Raw genomic sequence first — 26,761 nt, 5'->3', positions numbered from 1 at the left:
GGCATTTCTTTACAAAAGTAGACTTCACAGGATTTTTCTTCAGGTAGATGGCAAATACTGGAGATGTGGTGGGAAATACAAAGGCAATGTGACGCCAAGCTTTCTGAATGGACATCCAAGACCTACGTCTTTCCTCTGTACGAGTTGTCTTTTAAAACTGCTTTCTGTTGAAGTCTCTTAGAAGACATAAACACTCATCCGGGCTTCAAAGAATGATGCTCTATTTTAACTTCTTAACAGGTCTGCAGACAATTTATTTGTCTGCAAGTAATTTACTTTATTATTTAGCACGTAATATTCTTGAGCTATCTTTTTAGAATCGCAGCAATCCACAGCAACTCGTACTCTCCAACATGACCCCTCTAGTTCATTTTTGTTGTTCCTGGGTCCACGCTCCCATTGGGACAGGAAACCAAGCTGATCAACAAGGTGACTTTCTTACCAATGGAGACTTGTTTCCTCATGAAACAAGACAGGACAATCAGTGTTTCTTCCTACACCTCCACTGAAAATGAACAGAGCCCAAGTGGACTCTCCATGTTATGAAAATACAATTAACTACAATGAATAAAGTGCACACCAAGGTTGCTGAATGCGGTGTAAGGTGGATATTGTTGAATATCAGGAGCACTCAGAAAAGAACCGAATAATAGTCGGATAGGAAGGTAGAGTGAGTGGCTGAAGTATTTTAGTGCAGGGCTTCAGAAGAGGGGAGATGAAAAGATAAGAGGGAGAGGAAAATGTAGAGATGTCATTGTCAGAAAAGGTAAGGACATTTTATGGATGGAGGGAGGGAGAGGGAAGAGAGAGTAGCTGTTTGAGTGTAAGACTATGATTCCAAGGGCACGATTTTTAATTGCTAATGGAAAATATCTTAAAAACAAAACTCTATCAAGTAGGATGTAGTACGTGGTACTCTGGTGTATGTAAAAAGAAGTTAGGTACTTAAACGTTCCATACGAGTTGTCACTTTTCATGTATCCTCAGCAGATGGGTTCAGTTTCGATCCCTTGTAACCAACTCAGCCACTTGCTAAAGCCTGTGGTAACCAAAAGCTTCTGAGTTTCCCCTTCTACCCATAATGCAACTGTTTTTTTACCTCAGATCGAGTTTGCTGATGGAATAAGCAGACGAAAAAGAACAGGAAGGAAAATAACTTTTTATATTTCCAATGGGGACCATGTCTGGGTCAGTTACCTTAAAATAATCAGCCAGATTAAGATAAGGTAGAAACCACCTGTTCTTCTAAGCAAATTAGGTAGGGGGTTAGAAAGTGGGGAGTTATAGATGCATGAAAATCAACAACTCAGATGGAACATTATAGTAAGTACACAACTTCTTTATCTGAAGTTGTCAATTTTCATGTTATCCTTAACGGATGGGGACAGAGTCCCCTGCTACCTTATTTCCTGGGCAGACTAAGGCAGGATATTCCTAAGCACCCTTGAGCCAAATGATGCTCCATCTCTGGAGACCAGAGCCAATTTGTAAAGCGTAACAAAGGTATCAGGGCTTAGCCCATGTTGCAGCTGCACATATACTGTCCATGGATGTTCTAGCCTGAAAAACAAGCTGATGGTAGCTACAGCTCTTGCTGAATGAAACTTTGGGAGTTTTGAAGGAGTAACACCAGATTTGGAATATGTAAAGGAAATGCAGTTAGCCAGCCATATTGCTAAAGTGACTTTAGATATGGCTTGTCGCAATTTGGTATGAGAGGAGGAGATAAAAAGCTGATCTGATTTTCTGAAGTCTTTTGTCCTGTGTAGGTAGAAATGTAATTGTCTATGTACACCCAAATAATGTAAATAATACTCTCCTTTATTAGGATAGCTGGGAAAGAAAACTGGCAAGCTGATGCATTCATCGATACTGTTCTGAGAGACCACTTTTGGAAGGAATGAAGGGTTGGTTCTGAGTGAAACCCTGTCCTTATGAAAGGCTAGATATGGAGGTTTAGATGATAGGGCTTGAATCTCTGAAATTCTTCTAGCAGAAGCAAGCACGACTAACAGAATAGTCTTCTAGGAAAGGAACTTAATATCAACAAGGGTGTGTGAGCAGGTTCAAATGGTTGTTGAGTGAATGCTTGTAATACCAAGCTGAGGTCCCATGGTGGAGTAGAGTCTTTGAAGGGAGGTTGTAACAGAAGAGTACCCTTCAAGAAAGACTTGCATAGTTTGTGAAAGGCCACGGAAAAAAGCCATATGGAATTTGGAGATGGCTGCTAGTTGAACTTTGATGGTGGAGGCAGAGGCCCCACTATCATAAATCAATGCTAACAACTTGAGGACGTCATGAATTGGAGCTGAAAAGGGGTCAGTGATATTTTTCAGTGCTCAATATACAAATTTCTTCCATTTACAAGAATACTTTTTTTCATCTGGAAGGCTTATGAGATGATATAGGTATGCATCAAACAGGAGAAGAGAGAACAGAGTGTCTGGCTACTACTGGAAGTGGAGATACCAAGCTGTCAGCTTGAGACTGTGAATATCAGGATGGACCATGCCTGTCAGGTGGGACAGGAGATCTGTAATTGGATCCAGTATCTAAGGTTATTTGATTAGGTGAGGCCAAAGGAAGGGAAATCAAATCTGTTGAGGCCAAAAGAGGGCTATGAGGATGACATTGCTCTTCAACCTGATGTCTTTCTGAAGAAATTTGGGAATCAAAGGTATTGGAGGAGACCGGGGAGCCAATCATGAAGAACAACATCCCTTGGGGATTCCCACATTGCTGCTGTATTTGTTGTTAAAGGGAGAAGCAAATAGACCACAGCAAGGCTGGCCCCATGACTGAAAAATTCTCTCGGACACTCTCTGACTGAGGGACCACTTGTGAGGTAGAAGAATGGACCTGCTTAACTTGTCTGCTATCACACTGGACTTCCGCTGAATGTGTGCTGTTATGAGAAAGCAGTTTGATGAGATCACCCACTGCCAGACTCTCAGGGCTTCTTGACATAGTAGATGAGACCTGGTTCCTCCGTATTTGTTGATATACCAGACCACTGACATGCTGTCTATTTGAATTGCAATCGTTCCAGAGGGAAGAGCAAGACTTGCAACGCTAAGTGCACTGCCCTTATTCCTAGAACACTGATGTGTAACGAGGCCTCTATTTGGGACCAAGTGCCTAAAGACTGTCTTTCTACTGCATTGACTCCCCATCCTAGCAGGGAGGTGTCTGTGGTCACTGTGGCCTTGGGCTGAGGGAGAAAAAAGGGACTTCCTTGTAGAATGCTTTCTGAACGAATCCACCATGTTAGATCTTTCTTGCAAATGATGGTGATGGAAACTGGTGTGGACATGGGATGGGTAAGTATCGACCATTGTGCTGCAAGCAACCACTGTAAAATTTGCATATGGTATCTGGCCAGGGGTACAGGAGTTATTGATGCTGCCACTGAGCCCAATGTTCAGAGAACTAGCTTGGCTGGCACTTTGTTCTTGCTCATTATGCTCAAAACGTGCCCTTGAATTGTCCATAGTCTTTGTGGAGGATGAGAGGCTATGGTGGTTTTCGTGTTTAAAACAGCACCTATGGACTCTAGAACATGGGTTAGCTCTAGGTGACATTTTTTGTAGTTGACAGTTATACCCAAAGAGGAGCACATTTGAAGAAACTTTTGTCTATTTTCTATGAGTTGATGCCTGGTCATGGCAGTGATGAGCCAGTCGTCCAAGTATGGAAACACTCGGAAACTGTGTAGTCTCAAGTGAGCTGCTACTACTGCCATGCATTTGAAAACCCTGGGGGTTGTGGTGAGGCCAAAGGGCAGTATTCTGAATTGGTAGTGACTGGCTCCCAGCCAGAAGTGTAAGAACCTCCTGGACAGCCTGTGCATTTTTATGTGATAGACCTCCAGGATGCATACTATGGAGCACATCCAGTCATCCTTTTCCAGAAATGGAAGAAGAACTGAACTGCAAACATCCGGAATTTGGTTCAATGAACCGATTTGTTTACTCTGAAGTCCCCTCTCTTTTTTGGTAGTAAAAAGAACCTTGAGTAAATTCTGGATCCTATCTGGTCTGGGGGGACCTTTTGGATGACTCACTTTTCTAGCAGCTTTTGTATTTCTAGTGCTGTTTGCTCCCTTTGATTGGGTGGAACATCTGAGATTTTTTTGTAAGAGGATGGGGTTAGTGAAAAGGGAATAATATAACCTCTGGATATAATTCCCTGCATCCATTTGTCAGAAGTTATCTGTAGCCAGGCTCTCTGGTGCAGGGAAAAACTACCTTCGACTGCCTCCAGAGGAGGGCACTCAGTCCTCCTTTCAGGAGCGCTGGAAAGGTTTATGGAAAAACGAGTCTCGGAAACCTTGGTGCCATGGACTTCCTCTGTCGGGAGGGTGGCATCTTCCATTGGAGCTCTTCCCTCTGCCCCTGGGGAAACTGTCACTATGCATGTCAGAAAAGGACCCCTGAGACTTCTTGAACCACATTTTTCCACCAATGGGCTGGTTCCCACAGAAAGGTCTCTGAAGAGTGGAAAAATGTACACCCACTGCAGAGACAGTCTTTCCATTTTTTTCATACTTAGTGAGTGTGTCTTTAAATTTGGGCCCAAACAAAGAAGTGCCGTCAAAGGAAGCATTGACGAATGTAGAAATGAAGGGTTCCGCTAAATCACAGAAATGCATCCAGGCATGTCTCCTTAAGGTTATGCCTGAATGAATGGTTCTTGTCATCCCCTCGGTTACATGAGAAATGAGTTGAAAATGGACGTCAGGGTGGCCAATTGAGAAGTTATGGAATCTCGAACCTTGTCAGAAACAGCTCCTGAGAGGTTATCTGAAAGTTCTTTAATCAGATCCCTCTACAACCTCGTAAAATGTGCCCAGCTAATTCAAAGACTGTAAGGTAAAGGTTGATGGAGCATAAATTTGCTTCTCTATCCTATCCATCATCCCAGACTCCATATTAGGAGGCTGAATAGTGGAACTTTTATCTGACAGTTTCTTTTTGGTGGCGACTACGGCATCTACTGGTAAGCCCTTGGTCCAGAAGGGTTTGTCTACAGGTGCAGTTATAATTTTGTCTGGTCTCCAGAGTATTGGCTCAATAGAGTTGGGAGCCTTCCATGCTCACTGAGAGATCAACTCAATGAACTCATCAATGGGTGGGGTCACCCAAGAGTTAGATGGTCGGGTGCCAAAGGCCTGCAGGAACACAGATTCCAGATTCCTCCAACATAGGATTGCTGGGCTGTCAACCACCTCTCTGTTCCAAATTTCCAGACAGTCTCCAAAGGAGACATCATCAGGAGGTGATTGTGGGGATCCTTCCCCTCCTCAAAATCTGTGTCATCAATGTATGATTCTTCAGGGGAATCAATGTGTTTCCTCTTACACTTCCTCTTCCAAGGGACCTCCTCAGTTGAAAGCTGTGGGGAGGTGTTAGAAAAAGCCGTTCCCAAATGTGGGGTTCCCTGAAGCCTCCACACCTGCTGTCCAGCTAGACTGGATGAGGCTCTGGCACAAGGAGATACCTGGAAAGTTGTTTTGAGGGGGGGGGGGGAACCTAGTGGTGTTGTGAAAGAGACCAGGCCTTCTCCACTGCCTCAAAAGCCAATCCACCAATATCAGTAAGGGAGTCCGTGCTCAAACGAACAGAGCTTGGCACCGCAGTCTCCCCCCTACCAGGACATATGCTTCCTGAGGCAGAAGCTGGAGCTGAGCTGATCCATGCTGAAGCTCCAAGGAGAAGAGACGACTCTGAAAAAACTTGGATTGACTCAAACCCCTCAGATATGACAGGACAGACACAGCTCCAGGAGGTCTCCGGTTCCGAGCGACCCAGAGTACTCAGGGACACAATCGGCACATCAATGAAGAAGACAACTTGGCAATGAGGTAGTTGGTGCTGGATAACTCAGAACAGAGGACTCCCAACTTACTATAAAAGTCAGAGGAGGAAAATTGCTTGGAGGGGTGGAAGCAGAAGGACCCTGACCCAATGGGGTAGGAGACCTAGAAGTTCCAGGGACTCCCTGTGCCCAGAGAATCTTCCTCAACATTCTCCCCAGCTCTTCTTCAGTAAAATATCTGGAGGAACAGGTAGATCTTGCTGCAGGTGAAGTTGGTTGATCCAAAAATGGTGATGGTAGTTTATCTGGGAATGACTCGACAGACGGGGAATATCTATACCAGGATACTGCAATGAATTCTCTAGTCTGCACCAATGCAGGCGGTGCCAATGACATATCCTTGCCCAAGATCAGTACCAAAGGTACTGATGGAACTGACAATTTAGACTTTTGCTGCTTGGTGCCGATGAAGATAATGGCACTAAGGAACTACATTTCCCAGCCTCCATCAATTTCGATGAAAAGGAGGAAGCAGGACTGCACACAAAAGATTTAGGCTTATGCTTGTGGATTCAGAAGGTGGTGACCCAGAAATGGCCTCTCCAAAGGAAGAAGGCAGCAAACCTTTTAATATTAATTTTTCCGCTCCACCAATGCCCAATGAGTAAAGGCATGGCAGATGGAGCAATCCTCCTGGAAATGTAAGGGTCCCAGACAAAAACCACAAAGGGAGTGCTGATCGGAGAATGGAATCTTGTGTGTACAATTTGTACATCTCTTGAAGCCAGAAGGGGCTTTCTCTTTTCCTTTATCTTCTTTATCTGCCATGGAAGAGGGAAAGAAGGCACCACAAACACACAAACACGCACACTCAGAGAAACAACCAAACCAAAAAATAAAGTGGGAGATTTTGAAAAATAAAGGGAAGGAAATACCAACGATAGTACTGAAGAAGGCTACCAAAAAGTAGAGAAGAGATACTAACAATAGGATCTAGTAGTACAAAATGAACAAAAACAGAAACAGGAAAAGACTAACAAAAGGTGCGATGATCAGTACAGATGAAAGTTTTGTAACAAGGGGGAAATTAGAAGAGAAAGATTGGGGGGGGATCACTTACCTGATTGTAAGCTCGAGAGTAAGGCAAGATCACGTCTGAAGCTGAAAGTGGCAAATGAGATCTGAAGTAATGCGCCAGTTGCATTATGGGTAGAGGGGGAAGCTCAAGAGTTTTTGGTCGCCATGAGCTTTAGCAAGCGGCCAAGTCACATCCATTAAGGATAACATGAAAATTGACAACTTCAGATTAAACAGTTTTGTTGTGTGCAAGTACTTCATGTAATGCAGCTATCGAATTAAAGATAAATACAAAAATAGAAATGCCCAAAACCATGCATTGTCATAAATTGTTAGAATTAGATACTCACAGCAGCCATAGAGTCCACCTGTTCACCTGTGTACTCTCTGTACTTTCCCAACATCTGGTCAACATTTCGCAGGTTTTGGCTGGTATCCTTGGAGAAGATTAGAAAAAAAAAAGAGAGAAATAGAGAAAATCCATACACAAATGTTCAAGAATTAAGTAACAGTCCTGACAGCCCATATCTTTTACATGTGACCATTTTAAATAGCAAATGACGTACTAATGTTTATCCCCAAAATGAGCAGAGAATTTTTCCTGTCCCAAATTTAAAGGCAATTCTGCATTTTACTTGTCCTAGTAAAACCTATAAGCAATCATAATTAGACAGTTTTAAAACAGTTTTTTGACCCTATCAGTGTCATGAATGATTGTGTAAAATTACAAAAATGGAGCAAATGTATAACAGGTCTGTGGATGCAGTCATGCTGTTTTATGTGTAGACAACAGAAGAGCAAGAGGTTCCCACAACAGATGCATCTGTGAGGCAACTAGAGAGACTGGACAAAACACAGGATTATGTATATAAAACAACATTTACAAACCTCCTCACATTAGCAAGGTATTGTGGGAAATATGCAAATCATCTAGGAAGACCTTTTTTACCACACTGCCATTTGAACGTACAATAACATTCAAGTCTTTATTAATGCATGCAAGTCAGTAAGCCATACTCCACTATTTGTCTCCCTATATCACTCTCATCTTGGCTTATTACAGCAGAATTTGACAGTTCAGCTATGTTGTAACATACTTGACTTGCAAAAACTGGAATGTACATTACTTCAGGGTTGGGAAGCAAAAATAAGGTTCTAACAAAAAAAAACAAAAAGTCCCACCATAGATGCATATAGGAACCAAGCACAGAGACACCGGCAAAACAGAACAATAGCTGTATTTATAAATTTCCCTGTAGGAAAGCATAAAAGAACATAACCACCAAAAGGGTGCAATCTACCTCTGAAAAGTTAAGTGTTTCAACACACTGGCTCTTAAATACACAACCAGCAAATCTTTATTAATGCATTTGGGCCAGTAAGCCAGGCTCCACTAGCTGTAGATACAATTTAACTTTATCTGGGCTGATCAATACAGCATAAGTGAAGAGTTTAACTAGGTCATGAAACACCAAGCTTGATATACACTGCCTTAGGAGTAGGCATCAAATTAGGTTCAAACAAAATGAAAAAAATATCCTACAGCAGAGATGTATATAGGAAACAAGCAGGATAACCCTGGCTAAACAGAGGAAAGCACAGTTATGTAAGTAAACTTGCCGTAACAGTAGATGCTCAAATACATAATTCTTGCAGTAGCCTAAACTATATGGGACATAGCCAGCCTCCAAACTTTTAGGGGACCTTCCAAACACCCAAACAACCTTTACAGCTTGAGCCAGACAGAGAGAGTATAAAAACTGACGTATGGGTGCCAAAAACATCAAAGCATTCTTACCTCAGAAACAATGGAGACCAACGCTTGTGCCCCACTGTTTGCAAGTCTTATAATGTGGTATTGAGAGAAAGAATATACATTTTGATCCCCTTTTACATCCAACTTTGGGTTATATCAGCGATACCTGGATAGTACTTTTATTATGTGGCAAGGTACCCTAGATGAATTTCACATGTAACAAAAAAACAAAGTAAGCACACTCATAATAGATGATTTACAGGTTTTACTTGAAAAGTATTTGGGCTACACAAAAGATTGACTGTATTTTTTATAATTTAACAATGTGTGTATTTTTTCAAAGAAATATGTAAAGGACTCTTTAAATTGCAGAGAGGACGCACTAATTAACCAGCTTCTTTTGTTAACTTGATATATTACGTGCTACTTGCATTTAAAGGGTTGTGTGTAAAATGGCAGTCTTTTCTGATGAAGTCCATGTAATTCAGACAAAACACTCGTGGAATAAAAGAATCTTGGTTTCACTTCTGCCTCCTCCTTTTGGAGTCTTGCCCGAATTTCATGTGTATTTGGGTTACATTACAAATACTGTGCCATTTTTTTAAGTTTACGTATATTTCAATCACTGGTATTAATTACCTTGATGTATCTCCATAGGTTCATGGGTGTGTACTAGGCTAATGGCCCTGGAGCTTTTACAAGCCTAGCCCACAGAAGTGCCCTGGCATTGTGCCGCCCGACATTAGTTCCCAGTGCCTGTTCCCAGTGCCTCCATCAAGTAGAGCCACTGGAGTGATCCCCTGGGTGAACTTTCTATTTCCCATCCACTCATCAAGATTTCTCTTGAGGAGGGCCAGTGAAGTGCTCTGCTTGACATGTATGGAAAGTCTATTCCAGGGCATGGGCAGTCTCTGGTTTATGAAGCTATCCCTCCAGCATGTTCTGTTGATTTGGTAATGAGGTTGAGGTCTCTGGAGCATGTGGTGTGGAGGGACTGGGATTTCTTTAGATGTAGCATTTCTAGCAGAGCTGGGTCAGACAAGGCTTTGTAAGTCAAGCAGAGATCGCCTCTTAGTAGACGATATGAGACAGAGAATAGCTGGAGATTTTTTGAGTCTGTCCATGTAGGACAAGTGTTTAAGGCCTAGGATCCTCTTCATGAGGTACATTTGTGGCCACTCCAGCTGTTGCAGGTATCTAGTGAGGTACATGCCAAATGGGGCATTATACTCTATGACTGGTCTAATGAGGGAAGAGTAGAGAGAAATGATGACCTCTTTCTTCCTGGATGCAAAACCCTTGGTAATGAGATGGGCCACATAGAAGGACTTTCTGATCACACTGGCAATGTGGTGGTTGAAGATCTTTTATAACTCCTTCAGTGTTCAGTGGGCTCCCATCGATGTGATAATTAGTGGGAACGGAGTTTTTTCCAAAGGGGATAACGACACATTTTTTGGCATTAAGCTTAAGGCCATGGTTTCGACACCAGTCATTGGTCTCAGTGAGGCCTTTCTGTAGGATGTCTGCATCACCTGGGGAGTTAATAATGGCTCCCAGCTTGCAGTCATCTGCAAATTTAGTCAGCCAGAGTCCCTCCATGTTGGCCTGGATGCTAAGAAGTAAATGCCAAACAGGAGAGGACCCAGGACCATTCCCTGTGGGACTCCACTCATGACTGGCCAGCAGCCTGACTTGGAGTCCGCTACTTTCACACTCTGGGTTCTATCTATGAGCCAATTTGCAACCCACTTAATGATACGGGGGGGGGGGGGTGATGCCTAGTTTGGTGAGGTTTTTAAATACTTCCCGAGTGAGAAATGGTATCAAAGGCCTTGGCCAGATCGAACTAGGCTGTATGAACTGCCTTACCCTCATCCACACCTCTGGTGACTGACTCAAAGAATTCAACCAGGTTGAGCAGGCATGATCTACCTTTCACAAAACCAAACTGCATGGGATCTGGAGTTTGGAGATTCCCTATATCCTTGTTAATTAGGTCCATAATGATGTGCTCCATAGCCTTACATATCAGACTCTTCAAGCTAATGGGGTGATAATTTCCAGGGTCTGTAGTCACTCCTCCTTTATAGAGAGGGATGCCTATAGCAGTGTGCCAATCAGTAGGGACAAAGCCTGAGGTGAGGTTGTGAGCGAACAGGGCACACAAATGTGATGCCAGTTCATGTTGTAATTCATGTAGAACACAGCCAGGGATATTGTCGGGTCCCATGGAAGCTGTATTCTTGGCCTTGGACAATGCAGCTTTAACCTGTGCTACAGTAATGCTGGGTGCTTGGCATTCTTGAAATTGGTCCTTTGTGGAGATGGGGAGTAAAGTTGGCACTGAATCTGTCGGCCAGTATGTTGGCAATATCTGTTGGCTCAGTATAGGATGTACCATTGTGCAGCAACTCAGAGCAAATCTGGATATTGCCGTGGAGATTCTTAATATAATTACAGAAGGCTTTGTGGTTGTTTTTAGTGTCTGCCACAATTCTGCCTTCATAGTTGGCTTTGGAGGTTTTGATGAGGGATCTCAACTTTTTGTTGATGTTAATAAGGGAATTTTTCCAGTCTTGGGACTTCACCTTTTTCTGCAACAGTTTCTTCTTTCTGTTGTAGAGTTTATTAATCGCAGGGGACAACCAGATTGGCTTCCTTTTTTTGGAGCAGAGAGTCTTAGTTCTGTTGGGTATGGCTAGTTCCATGCATTTATGTAAGTGTTCGTATAGTGGACTGGTGTATGACTCGGCAGTCATGCATCTACTTTCCATTGGCATGGGTGCCAGGAAGTTAACCACCTCTATATTTAGGAGTCCAAAGTCAGCTTTGGAGAAGTTTTTCATGGCGGATACCTTTGCGGGGGTGTGGGTGAGATGTGGATTTCCATGGTGATTAGTTTGTGGTCGGATCTAGCCAGGGAGGAATTGACTATCGGTGTACAGCAATGGTTGCCCATGTTAGTAATGACCAGGTCAAAGATGTTGCTTCTTCTAGTGGGGGTAAGAATGAGCTGGCCCAGGGCATTGGAATTGATGAATTCCAGTAAGCATTGGGCCAGTGCATTGGTGCAAGAGTAGTTTTCCCAGTTGATGGAGGGGCAGTTGAAGTCACCTAGTATGAGACTGTTGGGTTGGATCTTAATAGTTTCCAGGGTGCTTAAGAATGTGGAGTGAGTCTTGGGACATGGTTGGGGACCTATAGCTGGCTACAACCTGAATCACCGTCTTACCCAGTGTTAGCTATTAGTCTGGAATTGTGCATAAACTTTATGAATATGGACACCACCTCCTTTGGAGCTTTGATCCATGTTCTAGGGCCGAAAGGTGTGGAATGATTTATAGCCTGGTAGCACAGGGGTGCTTTCTGCTGCTTTAAACCAGGTTTCCATTACAGCACAAATGTCGATGTTCTTCATTTTGAGGAGTGCTTCGAGCGAGTGCATATTGAGATTTAGACTTCTAGCACTGAGTACCACGACCCTCAGATTGCATTTATTTATAGCTGTTATGGTGGTAATTTGGTCTTTGGAACACCTCCTAAAAAAGGCACTATAGGGATGGCAAGAGCCTTAGCCAGTACCCGGAAACCCAGGGGTGACAGATGCAGGCCGTCTCTGGCAAAGCATCAAGATCTGTCAATCATGTCATCCTAAGCAGACAGAGAGTGGATCCCCTTAGAATGACACCAGAAACTTAGCCAATTATTGAAGGCCGTCATTTCTGTTTGTACTGCGGTATCATTATGGGCGATGGTAGGATGCTGCTAAGGGCTAGGGTCATACCTGCCTGGGCCACATAATCCGAAAGCTCCACCATGTCTCTTTTCATACAGTCCAGGGAGGTGCATCTCAGGTCATTCACACCTACATGGACAATGACAGATTCATACTTGTACTTGTTGGGGAGTGACCTGAGTGCGTGTGTTGTGTCAGATTCTGGCACCTGATAGATATCTGACTGTTATCTTCTCCTTATTCAACCTAATGAGTGGAGCATCAGTGTGCCTCACACTATTGAGTCACCTATGATTATTGTATTGGGCAAGCTGTTTTGCCTTAGGGGCTTAGGTTGAGGGGCACATTGTGTAGGTGAGCTATGTGCCTTGTGGTTTGTGTTGTGTTGCGGTGGTTGAGTGTGTTTCTGCCTTGGAGGTCTCTGCTGTTTGATTAGATTTCTATTGACAGCCTCCACGAAGGTGGGTGTGTGGTTTGTGATTTTATGTGAGGGCTGTGATGGGGGGTGTTTTGTTGGACTATGTGTTCCATGTGGTGTGGTACAGGTGTTGACCTTCTCCTTTTGACCAGCTATTCCGGTCTTGGCTGGAGAGTGCATGGCTTCCAATTTGGAGATATAAGTGCATCTCTCACAAGTCTGAGTATTGGGAGGTAAGAGGAGAGGGATGTCTGTGTACATGAGGCAGTTGCTACACTACCTCAGAATGCCCAAGTGTACCATGTTAATAGGAGAAAGCACATGGAACTGACCTTTAGACATACCAGGAGGGATAGTCATCATTACTAAGTACTGGAGCCGTTTCCTTATAAGACGTCTAGTGCTGATAGCACTTATGTGTGCTACAATAACTGCTACAAAAAGCCTGTTGAAGTGCTAGGCGGATAAGCTAATTAAAGTGCAAGAGAGAAGAGAACTAGCAAGATCTAAGGAAGAAATTGAACAGCAGACTTTCTGGCATCGGTAATAGTTTATCCCAGCTTAGCAGCACTGCAGGGCATGTAAACATGGGCTTTTAAACCAGAAAGTTGAAAGGGATAAAAAAAACTGCCCAAACGGCCTATAAATTACAATTTCAGAGCCAGAAACCATTCCTCTTGTGGTAGACAGCCTACCTAGTGCTTACCACTCCCACTGATAAGCTGGAAGGCTTCCTTCTAATATAGAAAGGTCTGAGGAACTCAGAAACTTACAAAACAGTCCTGGATACAGCAAATCTGTATCTGGACTACTTTAGTAACAGGAAAGGCAGGAAATAAGCTGAAAGACAGAGAAGGAAAGTCCAATATTTTTTGTAAAACTACCTTCTCCAATACATGTTTATAGTAAAACAGTAATCGCCTACTTCATCAGAAGAAAAGCTTAATTAAATGTCAGTTGGTATGCTTAGCGAGAACAGTCTCACAGGATGATGCCTTGAAACATGAAATAGAGAAGATAGTGTCTTATGTTTACTTATTAGGTTACTTCATAGACTTAGCTAATGGCAACAAGGAACAAGTTCTTAAAGATACAGATACTAAAGCATAAACTCTTGCTGGAAAGGGATGGCTCTTTGGAAAATTATTCACATAACAGTAATTTTAAGAAGGCTATTGTTTTAAAATATAGCCCAGGGATCTTCCGTTATGATGGTATACTCCCCTGGGATAGGTGGCAAACCTACTTTTACATATAAAAGGACCAGGAACACAAAAGAGAAATTAGATGTAGTGTAAAAATCTACCAATACTACTAATTTAGGAACATACAAATGCGGTATCTGTTCACAATGCCCATTTATACATGTTGGACCTGAAATAATCCTCTGTGTTTAGAAAGACTACGTTTATGCAGAAATTTCAATGTGGCAATGTAGGCATAGTATATCTAAACCTACTGTGATCCCTGTCAGTGTTTCTATATGGGCAAAATGGAGCATACCCTGCACAAACTTATCTATGAGTTTTAGAACATAAAAAGAGCTAATGAGAACAATGCACTGTATAAACATACCACAGCAGTTAAGAAGCATAGAAGGTTCCTGGTTGTGGTATTGGAACAGATTATTATCAAAACTGGTGGAACCATGGAAGCTCAAGTTAGAATACAATGAGCTTATGTGGCAAATTAGGCTTAATGCTGGAAACTTTGCAGAAATAAATATTTATATTAGGAGCCCATTAAAATTATGAGCTGCATAGTTATAGCTGCATTTTTTTTACTAATACACTTTTTTGCTAATGTATGTGTGTAGCAAAATTGTATAGAGGTGTTATATTACTTTCAATATATTACAGAAACAAACAAACTCATACAGATACACAGTTGAATAGAACCAATGAATAGGACACAATACGTACTAAAAAGCCAAAATTTAATAAAAACGGTGAGCACTTCCACAATATCAAATTGCTCTTCAGACCAAGTAGAAACAGGTAGAAACTGATTAAATAGTAAATATAAGTGTGATAAATCAACCAATCACAGACCATTAAAGTTATCATATGACCACACAATAAAAGTAACAAACAGCTAATAATAAATTCAACATGAAAAATATTATAGGAAGTACAACTGAAAAACATACCTCTAACTTCCTACTTTTCAACTCTGGTTTCAGGGAAACAAGATAGTTTAAACCTGAACCGTTATGGGCTCTAAATCCCAAAGTCCAACATAACTCAGTACATTCAGTTTCATTAACCAAGTCCCCCATCCTCATGTTCTCTTGCACCACCTCCAAAACCTGAAAAAGAAATCTGTGTTCCTCCCCTGTGTCTCTTCTATGTTTAGCTAGAGCACTATAATCTAAACCCTTTCTCTTGCAGTATTCATGGTCTCTTATACATTCTCTCAAACGCCTATTGGTTTTACCTATATAAAACATTCTGCTTATTTCACAATTAGCTAAGTATACTAAACATTTGGTATTACAATCTGCTACTGCTCTAATGTAAATAATTCTACCAGTGTCAGGATGCACAAAGGATAGAAACTGGTCTATAAAATTACAAAAAGCACATGCATTGCATTTCTTCATGGCCACTAAATCATCATTCTCAACATTTCTTATGGCCTTTGGGTAGCATAACCTCTGGTCTCTTATTCTTGTAGCTGAATACAGGTCTAGGACCTATTAATCTGGCAATATTGTCACCCGTTTGTAAAATATGCCAAATACACATGATAATGCTCCTTACATCATTAACATCACTGCTATATATCAAACTAAAAGTAAAACTACTTCTCTTCAAACATATGTACTGTCTACTCTTACAGGGAGAGGAAAAATATGGTTTCTCAATAGTATCCCTATTCCTTCTAGCCAACACAAAGGCTCCCTCAATCTCGGGTTTTTTTATATCCCCTATAGTCTGCTGCAGACTTGTTTCAAAACCATTGAGCCTAGAGGTTCACATCATTTGTCCCTTAACATTGGTGAACACATGTTTAGGGTGCATACTGTTGTGGTGTAAGTAGGAGGGTCGATAACAGTCTTTCCTAAACAGCCTAGTAAACACATTTCCTTCACTTCCCTTAATAACCTGTACATCAAGATATTCAATATGTGTTGTTGAATATTTAACAAAGAATTTCAAAAACTCACTACTATGGTTCAAAACTACAACAAACTCTAATAGTTGTTCAACACTACCTCTCCATAATAAGAAGAGGTCATCCACAAAACATCAAAAGAAGCAAATGTGATGACCTATTGATTTCAACACATTATTGCTCCCCAATATATTGAAAGTACTGGCAGAAATCACACCTCAGGTAATGAACTTTGCATGAATACAAATCCAACTACAGAAGCAAAAAAGGTAAAGCAGAGAAATGAAAACGTAAACCAGACAGAGAAAACCTTTTAAAAAGCAGTTGAAATCTTTGAGAATGTTAAAGTGGTAAAATGCATCTTTTACAGCTACAGTTACAGGAAATTGCGAGGATGAATGAGAGGTAACGGACTCTAGACACAACATTTAAAAATTTGAAGTGAATGTTTAGAAATGAAAGGACCAGGACAGGTCTCAAAGTTTTCCCTTTCTCTGGCAGCAGAAATAGCCTTCAGGAAAACCCTTTTTGTATTTGATCTGAAAGAACAAGATCTATGACTCCCTGAGACAACATCTGATCCAGGATAGGAGAAAACAGGGACATCTGACTAGTTGGATGTGTGGCTTAACTTCCCACTTTCATCAAACCTTCTAACCACCTCAGCAAAGGAAGGCCCAAATTACAATTTTTTATCCAGAGGTGTATTCAGAAGTTCAGATTTCACATCCTGTTTTAAGTTCTGAGGATACAGCCATGCAAATCTTCTTAGAAATGATCCAGTAGCTGCCATCTTTGACACAGCATCAGCAGTGTCAGAAAGGTCAGTAAATAGAGAGACAGATGAAAGTAAGGAATTCAAAGATGCTTTAGTGTCAGAGGAATGCTTATGAGAACATATTTTTCCATACTGTCCAAGGAAGCCAGATGTAACTTAGAAGTGAGCTTGACAAACTGAAGGCTATGGTGGAAGAGGTGTATGTCCCCTTCCCAAATCTATCAGAAGTTCTCCCAGTTTGTCTGACAGAATAGGATTAGCTGCCATAAGTTGTTTCAAAGAAGCTAGTTTTGAAAGAGAAACATCTGCAGGATATCTCCTGGAACATCTAAAGAGAAATTTGTGTGGTTGAGGAACTTTGTACAATTTATCAGATTTCCTAGGGGCTGATGGCTATCAGGAGAACCATTTTAATATGCTATAAGCATCCTAAAACAGGGGGAATGGTCACTGACTGAGGAGAATCCATCAGTAATAATTCATAACATCTCTGTTGGGTCTCGGGCATTTTGTTTTTGTTCCCACTTAAATTACTCCTTCATCCTGCCAATAGTGTCATAAAAGGACTTACCAGCTACGAAATCTGAAGAAAGGTTTCCTTTAGACTCTAACTTACAGTTCTCCGGGGAAGAAACTTATGAAGCATAATCTAAGCCAAATACATGTACCTCAGACTCTGAATCAAAATCTGAAGGTGATGGTGACTTTTTCCTTTTAAATTGCTGGGAAGACTTAGAAATGCCTTTTGCAAAGGAAAACAAATAATCTTTCTCTCTCTTAGCTAAAGGGGATGCAAGAGAAGAACTAAGCTTCAGTTTGTCCTCCCTTTTCCTAGGAGTGTCTAACCAAAAGGAGCACTCAAAAGTATGGTTATCGGGGATCATCACCTACCCCCCTCCTCTGATGACAGCAAGTGTGGTACTCCCCTGCCCAAAGCAGATTTACAAGCATCCTTGGACTTCTGCTTCTCAGTTTTTAGTGGCTTTGCAAGTAATTATGCCAGAGAAGTTAAGAGAAACTGCTGGACAACAGGCACAGCAAAGTTTCCCACAGATGACAGAGTTAAGAAGGAAGTTGGAAAGGAAAACAAACTCCCTGGTTACTTCTCTATACATTCTAAACACTGATAGTAAAATTAAGCACTTTTACTTGCTTGACTGATGGGATATAATGCAGCTGAAAAGTACAGGATGAGAGACAGATGCCCAACATTGCATTTTCTTATTACCAGATAAAAAAGTAGATTATTAAAACAGGTAGTGAATGCAACAGTTAGAGAAAAAGAAAGTACAGTTGTGTACCTACCATAAATGTAGATGTTCGAGTGTATTCACTGTTGCAGTTATTACACTTGGGTTATCCTGCTGGCAGGTGACCCGCAGTCGGCCCGAGTTCCAAAGTCTTGGTCCGGCATCGGTTGCTGTCGCCCCTTCCCTGACGTCAGTGCGCCAGGGGTATAAAATTTGCAACCAACGCCATTTTCTTCAGTTTTTCTTGCCCCAGATGTCAGGTGCCCCCAGATAGGAAGGCTGAAAAGTTCTCCCAGTTTGTCTGACAGAATAGACATACCAGGAGGGATAGTCATCATTACTAAGTACTAATACTATAAACATTTCCTTCATCTACAAGCAAATACACCACAAAGGTTGTATAGAGTTGAGAAGTACGGACTAGTCCCAGCAAAGAGGGGGATGGTGGGTGGGTAACCTGGACTGCAACAGTGAATACACTTGAACATCTACATTTATGGTAGGTACACAACTATACTATGTTCATCGTGTTTCACTGTTACAGTCATTACACTTGGGTAGAATCCCAAAGCTGAGGTTGGGTGGCTGGGTCTAGATTGGATTTGGTGAGGCTAACAAGCCCTGCAGAACTGCAGTGGCAAAGCCTGCTCTGGATTTGGAGTAGAGAGGTAGGTGGTTGTGCTTGGCAAAAGTGTGCACTGAGCTCCAGATTGCAGCTTCTAATATGTCTTTGGTTGGCAGCCCTCTTAGGAAATCTGCTGAAGTGGCTGCTGCTCTGGTAGAATGAGGCCTAATGCCCTTAGGCACAGATTTGCCATGTTGTGCATAACAGAAGCGGATGCAGTGTCCTATCCATTTGGAGATGGTCTGCTTTGTAATAGGTTTTCCTTGTGATCCTGCAGCATATGCTACAAACAGTTGTTCAGTTTTTCTGAAAGCTTTTGTTTTGTCCAAATAAAATCGTAGCTGCCTGTGTATATCCAAAGCATACAGAAGTCTTTCCCCTTTATTCTGGGGATTTGGGTAGAAAGTAGGCAAATGAATGGTTTGGTTTAAGGCCACACTGGAGACCACTTTTGGCATGAATGTTGGTTTGTCCTTAGAGAAACCCTGTCCTGATGAAAAATGAGGAAAGTTTCCACAGCCACTCAATGCCTGCAACTCTGAGACTCTTCTTGCTGAAGTTGTTGCTAGGAGCAGAGCAGTTTTCCATGACAAGAATTTTAGATCAGCTGTGCCGGCTGGTTCAAATGGAGGCAGTGTTAGTTTTTCTAAAACAAAATTGAGGTCCCAAGTAGGTACTGGTGCTCTCCTTGGGGGTCTTATATTCTTTGCCCCTCTGAGGTACTGTCGTAGTAGAGGATGTGAAAAAATAGGAGGATCCATATTGTAATGAGCTGAAATGGCAGAGGCATGGATTTTAATAGACGAAAAAGATAGGCCTTTGTCCAACATCTCAGTCAGGTATTGCAAAATCTGAGGTATATTAGGGACCAGTGGATCGAGCCCTTGCGCCTGGTTCCAAGCATAGAATCTCTTCCATTTTTCTGCATACGATTTCCTAGTGCTGGGCCTCCTGGCTTCCAAAATTACATCCATAACAGCTTTAGAGAGAGGTGCAGTCTGATTGGCTACATTATCTTCCATGCTGCCAGGTTTAAGATTCTGAGTTGACTGTGCAGAATCTGATTGTTTTAATGTGTCAGAAGATGAGGGATTTGAGGTAGAGGCCAAGGTGGGCCTTGGGACAAAGTCTTTAGGATTGGGTACCAGTACTGGCGTGGCTAATCTGGTGCAATCAGAATAATTTTTGGCCACTCTTGTCTGACTTTTAGAAGCACCTTGGTGAGAAGAGGCATCGGAGGGAAGGCATAGACTATCAGGTTTTTCCAACTGAATGACAGAGCATCCACTTTCCATGCTAGAGAGTGGTAAGTCCTTGTGCAAAATTTCTGTATTTGGTAATTGTGAGGGGAGGCATAAAGATCTATGTCTGGGCATCCCCATTCCCTTGTTATCATGTTGAACACTTGTGGATTTAGCTTCCCTTCGTGAGGATCCATGATATTTCTGCTTAGTTCGTCTACCAGTGTATTTTTTGTTCCTGGCAGGAATTCTGCTTGCAGCTGTACCTGATAAGTCAGTGCTGTGTTCCACAAAGTCATGGCTTGTCTGCATAGGGGGTAGGAATGCGTGCCCCCTTGCTTGTTTATGTACCACATAACTGTGGTATTGTCCGTCTTTATTAATAGTTGTCCTGGATGTATTAGGTCCTTGAAGGCTGTCAGGGCATTCTGTACAGCTAGCATCAATTTTTGATTGATGTGAAGATGCATTTGTTCCTTGGGCATCGTGCCCTGAATACATTTTCCTGCCATATGTGCTCCCCCAGCATAATCCGATGCATCCGTTGTTATTGTCTGCCTGGCTGTAGGTAAGGTGAAAGGCTGTCCCTTGTTGTAGTGACAGGCCTGGGACCACCATCGAAACTCCTGTTGTAGGCAGGGAATCAAGGTTATGATTGCCTCTAGGCTGTGACAATGCTGAGTCCAAACACTTTTTAGATACCACTGTAGTTTTCTCATATGCAGTTTTGCATATGGAATTAGTAGAATGCAGGATGCCATGAAACCCAGGGCCTACAGAATTTTTCTTGCAGGGAGCTGGGTCTTTGTTGCCATCATTTGAAAGTAATGAGTCAGTTGCCTTTGTTTGTCAGGCGTGAGATAAGCCATCTGGGCAGTTGTATTTAAGCTTGCACCCAGGAATATTATTTCTTGAGAGGGCACTAGTTTTGATTTCTTTTCGTTTACTGTGTACCCTAGGCAAATTAGCAATCTTTTTACAAATGCCAGGTGCTTTAGAAGAATGTCCTTGCTCTCTGCTTGAATAAGGCAGTCGTCCAAGTAGGGATATATCTGAATTCCTTTTTGTCTGCAAAATGCAATTACTGGTGCCAGGCATTTTGTGAAGACCCTGGGCGCAGTAGATAAGCCAAAGGGCAGTGCAGAGAATTGGTAATGCATTGAGCCTGCTATAAATCTGAGGTATCTTCTGCACGATTGTCTGATTGGGATGTGCAGGTATGCCTCCTTGAGATCCAAAGTAACTAGCCAAGCCTCCTTGCCCAGCATGGGCAGAAGTTGTTGTAGTGTTAACATTTTAAATTTTGGAACATCCAGGAAAGTATTTAGGATTGACAGGTCCAGTACTGGTCTCCAGGCTTTGTTTTTTCTGGGTACTAAGAAAAGTCTTGAGTAAAATCCTTGTCCCTGTTCTTCTTGTGGAACTTTTTGAATAGCTCCCATATCCATAAGAGCAGCAATCTGTTTTTGTGCCTCTGCCCATTGGTTTTGTGATAGGTTTGGCATACCTTTTGGTTTTGGAAGCGTGTGGAAGTGGAACCTGTACCCCTGAGAAACTATATTCAGCACCCATTGGTCTTGGGTGATCATGTGCTAATTTTTTGAGAAAAGTGCTAACTTTCCCCCTAGGGGGTGCTGTTAACTGGTAAGAGCTTGGCATATGCAGAGGGAAGTCATTGTGACTGTTACCTATAAGGCTGTGATTTGTCTTCTCCTTCTTTGGGAGCTGAAGCGCCCCATTGTTTAGGTCTGTAGGAGCCTTGGGGCTGAGATCTGCCTCTTGGGAGTCTGTATCTGCCTCTTTGTGGCCTGTCTGACACTAGAAAGGACCAATTATTTGAAGGCCAGTTTCTGCTAAATCTAGGTGGTTGAACCTGTAAGAAATCTTTCACCGTTTGCATTGACTTAGCTTTATCCTCCATTTTCTTTAACACCTCTTCTACCTTAACACCAAACAAAGTATCATGCTGTAGTGGAGCATCCAATAATTTTACTTTAACATGGTCAGGTAAACTTTGTTCTTTCAACCAAGCATGTCTTCGAATAACTGGGCCTGTAACTGCAGCTCTACAAGAAGCCTCTAATGAATCAAAACCACATTGCAGAGTATGCTTTCCCACTTGTTCAACTGCATGCAATAAATCCTGCATTTCTTTACTGTCAGGACTTTCTATATTTGTAACCATTTTCTGCTTTAACAATGACATGAGATACTATTGATATTTAAGCTTGTGAAACTGACAGTTTAAAGTTCTTACAACTAAAGTAGCAGAAGTGTAAACATTTTCCCCCATCTGTCCAGAGCTCTGGAATCCCTATCTGAGGGGACAGGATTTTTGGCAGTGGAAGCTTTAACCCCTTTAGGACCCTGAGAAATTGTTTCTGGGTCTGCAGCGGGGTTTTTGTAAAGAAATTTATGAGAGTCAGGGACCATGTAGTACCTGTCTGGCTTTACTGGTGCAGGGGGTAAAGACTCTGGAGACGGACTGGATTCAGAAAAAACATCATCTACAATATCAAGCACAGGGGGGATAGCCAGGGGCCTGTGCTGAGGCAATAAAAGGTATTATCTGAGCCTTTTCTTGGATTATGAGTACTCCTGGCTCTCCCAATGGAAATGCTCCCTCATGGTGTGCAGGGTTTCCCCAAATGAATAATCCTCAGGAATGGACTCTTCAGCATCAGAGCCCTCATAGGGAGGGACAGAATAGCCCTGATCAGAAGAAGAATCAGAGGAAATGGAAACCTGATCAGAGGAATCATAATCAGCGTCTTGCCTAGGCCTTTTGTCAGGAGGGGGATGGGAGCCCCTAATTAAAGTAACAAGGTCTTCGGCCATTTTAAGCATCTGTTTCTTTGGCATGGATGACTGTTCTGGAGAATGCTGCACTTGCTTCCTTGTCTTTAGTGGTGTTTTTGACTTTGTCTTTGCTGCTGTAGTAGCCTTAATTGTAAGCTGTGAAGGTCTGAAAACACCCTCAGAAGCCAGTGCCTGCTCAACGGTTCTGGACCCATCTGAGGGTATAGTTTCCGTAGGCCCAATACCTTGTGTTGCCACAGGCCTCGGTGTCTCCACATGGCTGTCGCTTATGGCCTGTGGCTCTGAGGTAGCGGGTGTCAGGGGCTGCAAAAGCGCCTCACTGAGAATCGGCGAACCGACGACTGGCCTAGAAGAGGCTTCGTCATCGGTTCTGGACCTCGGATACCTGTCTTTTTCTTTGTCTTTGTGTTTTTTATACATTCCGGTCGTCGGTTGTTCCGATGGCATTATATAATTAAATCTTCGTCCAAAATAATGTAAAGCAAAATCAAACCGATGTTTAATAGTGCGTTTATTGAATCTAGCACAAAACCGAAAACTAGTAATGTCGTGGTCAGGGCCTAGGCAAGGAATGCAGTAAGAGTCCTTATGAGGTATTTGCTTCCCACAAGAAATACAATTATTAACTTTTACTGACATTGGTTTGGAGCAAGAAAAATTTCCCCAACGGGGTACTTCGCTTTATTGAAGACTTCGGTTCTGAAATTCAATTTTGAAAATCTCAGGAGTCGGCCGACCAGCACTTGTGAACTGCTTTTGCTTAGGGCACCGCGCAGCAAGAAAGACTGAAGAAAATGGCGTCGCTTGCAACTTTTATACCCCTGGCGCACTGACGTCAGGGAAGGGGCGACAGCAACCGACGCAGGACCAAGACTTTGGAACTCGGGCCGACTGCGGTTCGCCTGCCAGCAGGATAACCCAAGTGTAATGACTGCAACAGTGAAACACGATGAACATCTGCACAGAGCAGCTAAACAGACTGCTCAGACACAAGGTCGCTAATATATATACATATACATATGTAAAAGAGAAACACATAAAGGAAGAGAATCCTTGTGACACTTCAAAGCTCAACGATGAGCCCCCAGAAATATTTTCCATAAATTTCTTCCTAATGTTCTAGACTCCATTTCTGGAAATATGTAGGCAAAAATGCTGCTTGGACTTTTACAGTTCTAACACCACAGAAGATCATCTCTAGCAGAACCACCTTTCTATACAAATGTCTCCACAGCACCACTCAAAGTCCTAAAGGTTCTAAAAAGATGCATGCAAATTAAATAACCCAAAGAGAACCCATTCAGTACCCACATACTAAAACACGGTGGAAATCATCATCAGGGTATTCTGTATAGTTTTGATTTCATACAATACTGCAGAAAAGTTACATAGTAAAACAACTAAAAGTCTTCAGCTGTGCATACTGAATATTTCATTTACCTGCAAAGTATGAGCCAAGGTATCAATTTTCTTTGTAATTTCTGCTGACCCATTGGTTCTCGGTCTAATATGCGTTGCTTTTAAAGGCCCACGTCCTCTTATGCGGTTTCGATGAGATGTGTCTGAATCACTGGAAGATTCTGCCATTGAGGATACGATGTCCTAAAACTAAAAAAAAAAATGCATTTTTACCCCTTGATGACATACTCATTGTAGAGTCACAAGCATGTTATCTAGTGCATCAGATCCAAACCTGCTCTACAAAGGTACAAGGGAAACAGCTGTTGTATCAGTATCTTTATTTTGCATTATCAGGTTCAACACATTTATGCACATGCTTTTGGAATTTCCAGACTTTAATGCTATTTACCTTTACAGTCAATACAAAGATTGCCTATTTGTTGGATGAAAGTAGCATACCACTGCATAATGTTCAACAAAGTACAGTCATGTACACTTACCATAAATGTAGATGTTCAAGTGTATTCACTGTTGCAGTAATTACATTTGGGTAATCTGCTGGCAGGTTGCCCTCAGTCGGCCTGATTAACAAAGTCTTGGGTCCTGCATCGGTTGCTGTCCCTTCTTCCATGATGTCAGGTCATCAGGGGTATAAAACATGCAGCCGACGCCATTTTTATCAGTTTTTCTTGCCCCAGATGTCAGGTGCCCCCCCAAATGGGAAGCAAAATATATATATGCATGTAATTTAAAAAACAAAAAATATACCTCCAAATAAAAGCATATACACCAAAAAGGTTTTTGAGCATAGTAAAGGAAAGAAGAGGTATAGTAAGAGAAAAACAGGGGGCTGGCAGGTGGGTAACCAGGACTGCAACAGTGAATACACTCGAACATATTGTAAGTGCACACAACTATACTATGTTCTTCGTGTTTCACTGTTGCAGTCATTACATTTGGGTAGAATCCCAAAGCTATGGTTGGGAGGATGGAATTATACAGCATTAGGAGCAGCTAAAAGGCCCTGCAGGACAGCAGTGGCAAAGTCTGCTCTGGATTTAGGGAAGAGAGGTAAATGGTAATGTTTGGTGAACGTATGAACTGAGCTCCAGGTAGCAGCTTCTAGAATGTCTCTGGTAGGAACCCCTCTGAAAAAGGCTGCAGAAGTAGATGCAGCCCTGGAGGAATGGGATCTGATCCCCTTGGGGACAGGTTTACCATGATGCATGTAGCAGAAACGAATACAATGGCTTATCCATTTGGAAATAGTCTGCTTTGAGATAGCCTTTCCCTCTGCCCCTGCAGCAAATGCCACCAGTAAATGTTCAGATTTTCTTAGAGATTTTGTCATGTTTAAGTAGAATCTTAGTTGTCTGTGTACATCCAATGAATGCAAAATCCACTCACCCTTGTTCTGGGGGTTTGGGAAAAAGGTTGGCAGATGAATGGTCTAAAGAGCCACACTAGATACCACTTTAGGCATAAAGGATGGATTGGTCCTGAGAGCCACCCTGTCCGGCTAAAAGATAATAAAAGGCTCCACTGCCATGAGAGCCTGTAGTTCTGAAATCCTTCTAGCTGAAGTGACTGCTAAAAGAAAAGCTGTCTTCCAAGAGAGAAATTTTATGTCTGCAGTAGTAGCTGGTTCAAAAGGAGGTAGAGTGAGTTTTTCCAACACAAAATTGAGGTCCCATGCAGGAGTTGGTGCTCTCCTGGGAGGTCTTAAATTTTTGGCCCATCTGAGGTACTGCTTTAGCAGGGGATGAGAAAAGAGGGGAGGCTCTGTGTTGTAATGAGCTGAAATGGCACAGGCATGGATATTTATTGAAGAAAAAGATAGGCCCTTGTGACGCATCTCAGTTAAATATTGCAGAAACTGAGGAATATTGGGCATAGCTGTGCTTATTCCCTGTGCTTGGTTCCAGGCACAGAATCTTTTCCATTTATCAGCATACGATTTTCTAGTACTAGGCCATCTAGCCCCCAAAATGACATCCTTCACAGGTTTGCTGAGAGATGTAACTGGTGAAATTAGTTGATTAGCCATGGTGCAAGGTTCAGAGTTTGGAGCTGAGTGTGCAGAATTTGATAGTTCTGCTGAGACAGTAGACAACGTGTCTGAGGCAGGTACCACGGAGGAAGGTGTGACATATTGCGTAGGAGCGGATACCAGTGTTGGTGAGGCCAGTCTGGAGCAATCAGAATCATTTTTGTTTTTTCCTGTCTGACTTTTAGTAAGACCTTGGAGAGCATAGGCAGAGGGGGGAAGGCATAGATTGATAGGTTTTTCCAGCTGAAGGATAGAGCATCCACTTTCCAAGCTTTTCTGTGATGAATTCTTGTGCAGAATTTGTCCAACTGATAGACCTTTTTGCCTCACCCCAAAACTATGTCTGGGCTCCCCCATTTGCTTGTCAACATGCGGAAGATTTGTGGATCCAGTTTCCATTCATGTGGGTCCATACGATTCCTGCTTAGTTAGTCTGCCAGAGTATTTTGCTTTCGTGGCAGGAATTGAGCTTGTAGATGTATTTGTAAGTCAAGGCTGTGTTCCACAAGGCCATGGCTAGTCTGCAAAGGGGGTAGGAATGGGTACCCCCTGCTTGCTTATGTACCACATGACTGTGGTGTTGTCTGTCTTTATCAGTAAGGCTGTCAGAGCATTCTGTACAGCTAGCATCTCTTTCTGGTTGACATGTAAGTGCATTTGATCTGGGCTCCA

At 42.3% G+C, this 26,761-nt stretch overlaps 1 protein-coding gene across 1 annotated transcript in view; it reads right to left on the bottom strand.

Moving 5' to 3' along the window:
* The window catches only part of CEP128 (centrosomal protein 128), a 2,208,485-nt gene that overhangs the window by 2,048,271 nt on the left and 133,453 nt on the right, over positions 1-26,761 (bottom strand). Inside the window, exons 3-4 of the mRNA XM_044074035.1 lie at positions 24,079-24,246; positions 7,245-7,331 (exon numbers count right to left, since the gene is read on the bottom strand). Coding sequence (XP_043929970.1) covers positions 7,245-7,331; positions 24,079-24,225 — 234 coding nt within the window. The 5' untranslated portion in view covers positions 24,226-24,246. The remainder of the gene's footprint in view (positions 1-7,244; positions 7,332-24,078; positions 24,247-26,761) is intronic.

This window comes from Protopterus annectens, chromosome 6.part0 (genome assembly GCF_019279795.1).
Source record: "Protopterus annectens isolate FY-2018-M chromosome 6.part0, PAN1.0, whole genome shotgun sequence".
In the NCBI taxonomy this organism is placed as follows: Eukaryota; Metazoa; Chordata; order Ceratodontiformes; family Protopteridae; genus Protopterus; species Protopterus annectens.
This window is presented reverse-complemented; position numbering and strand designations above follow the sequence as displayed.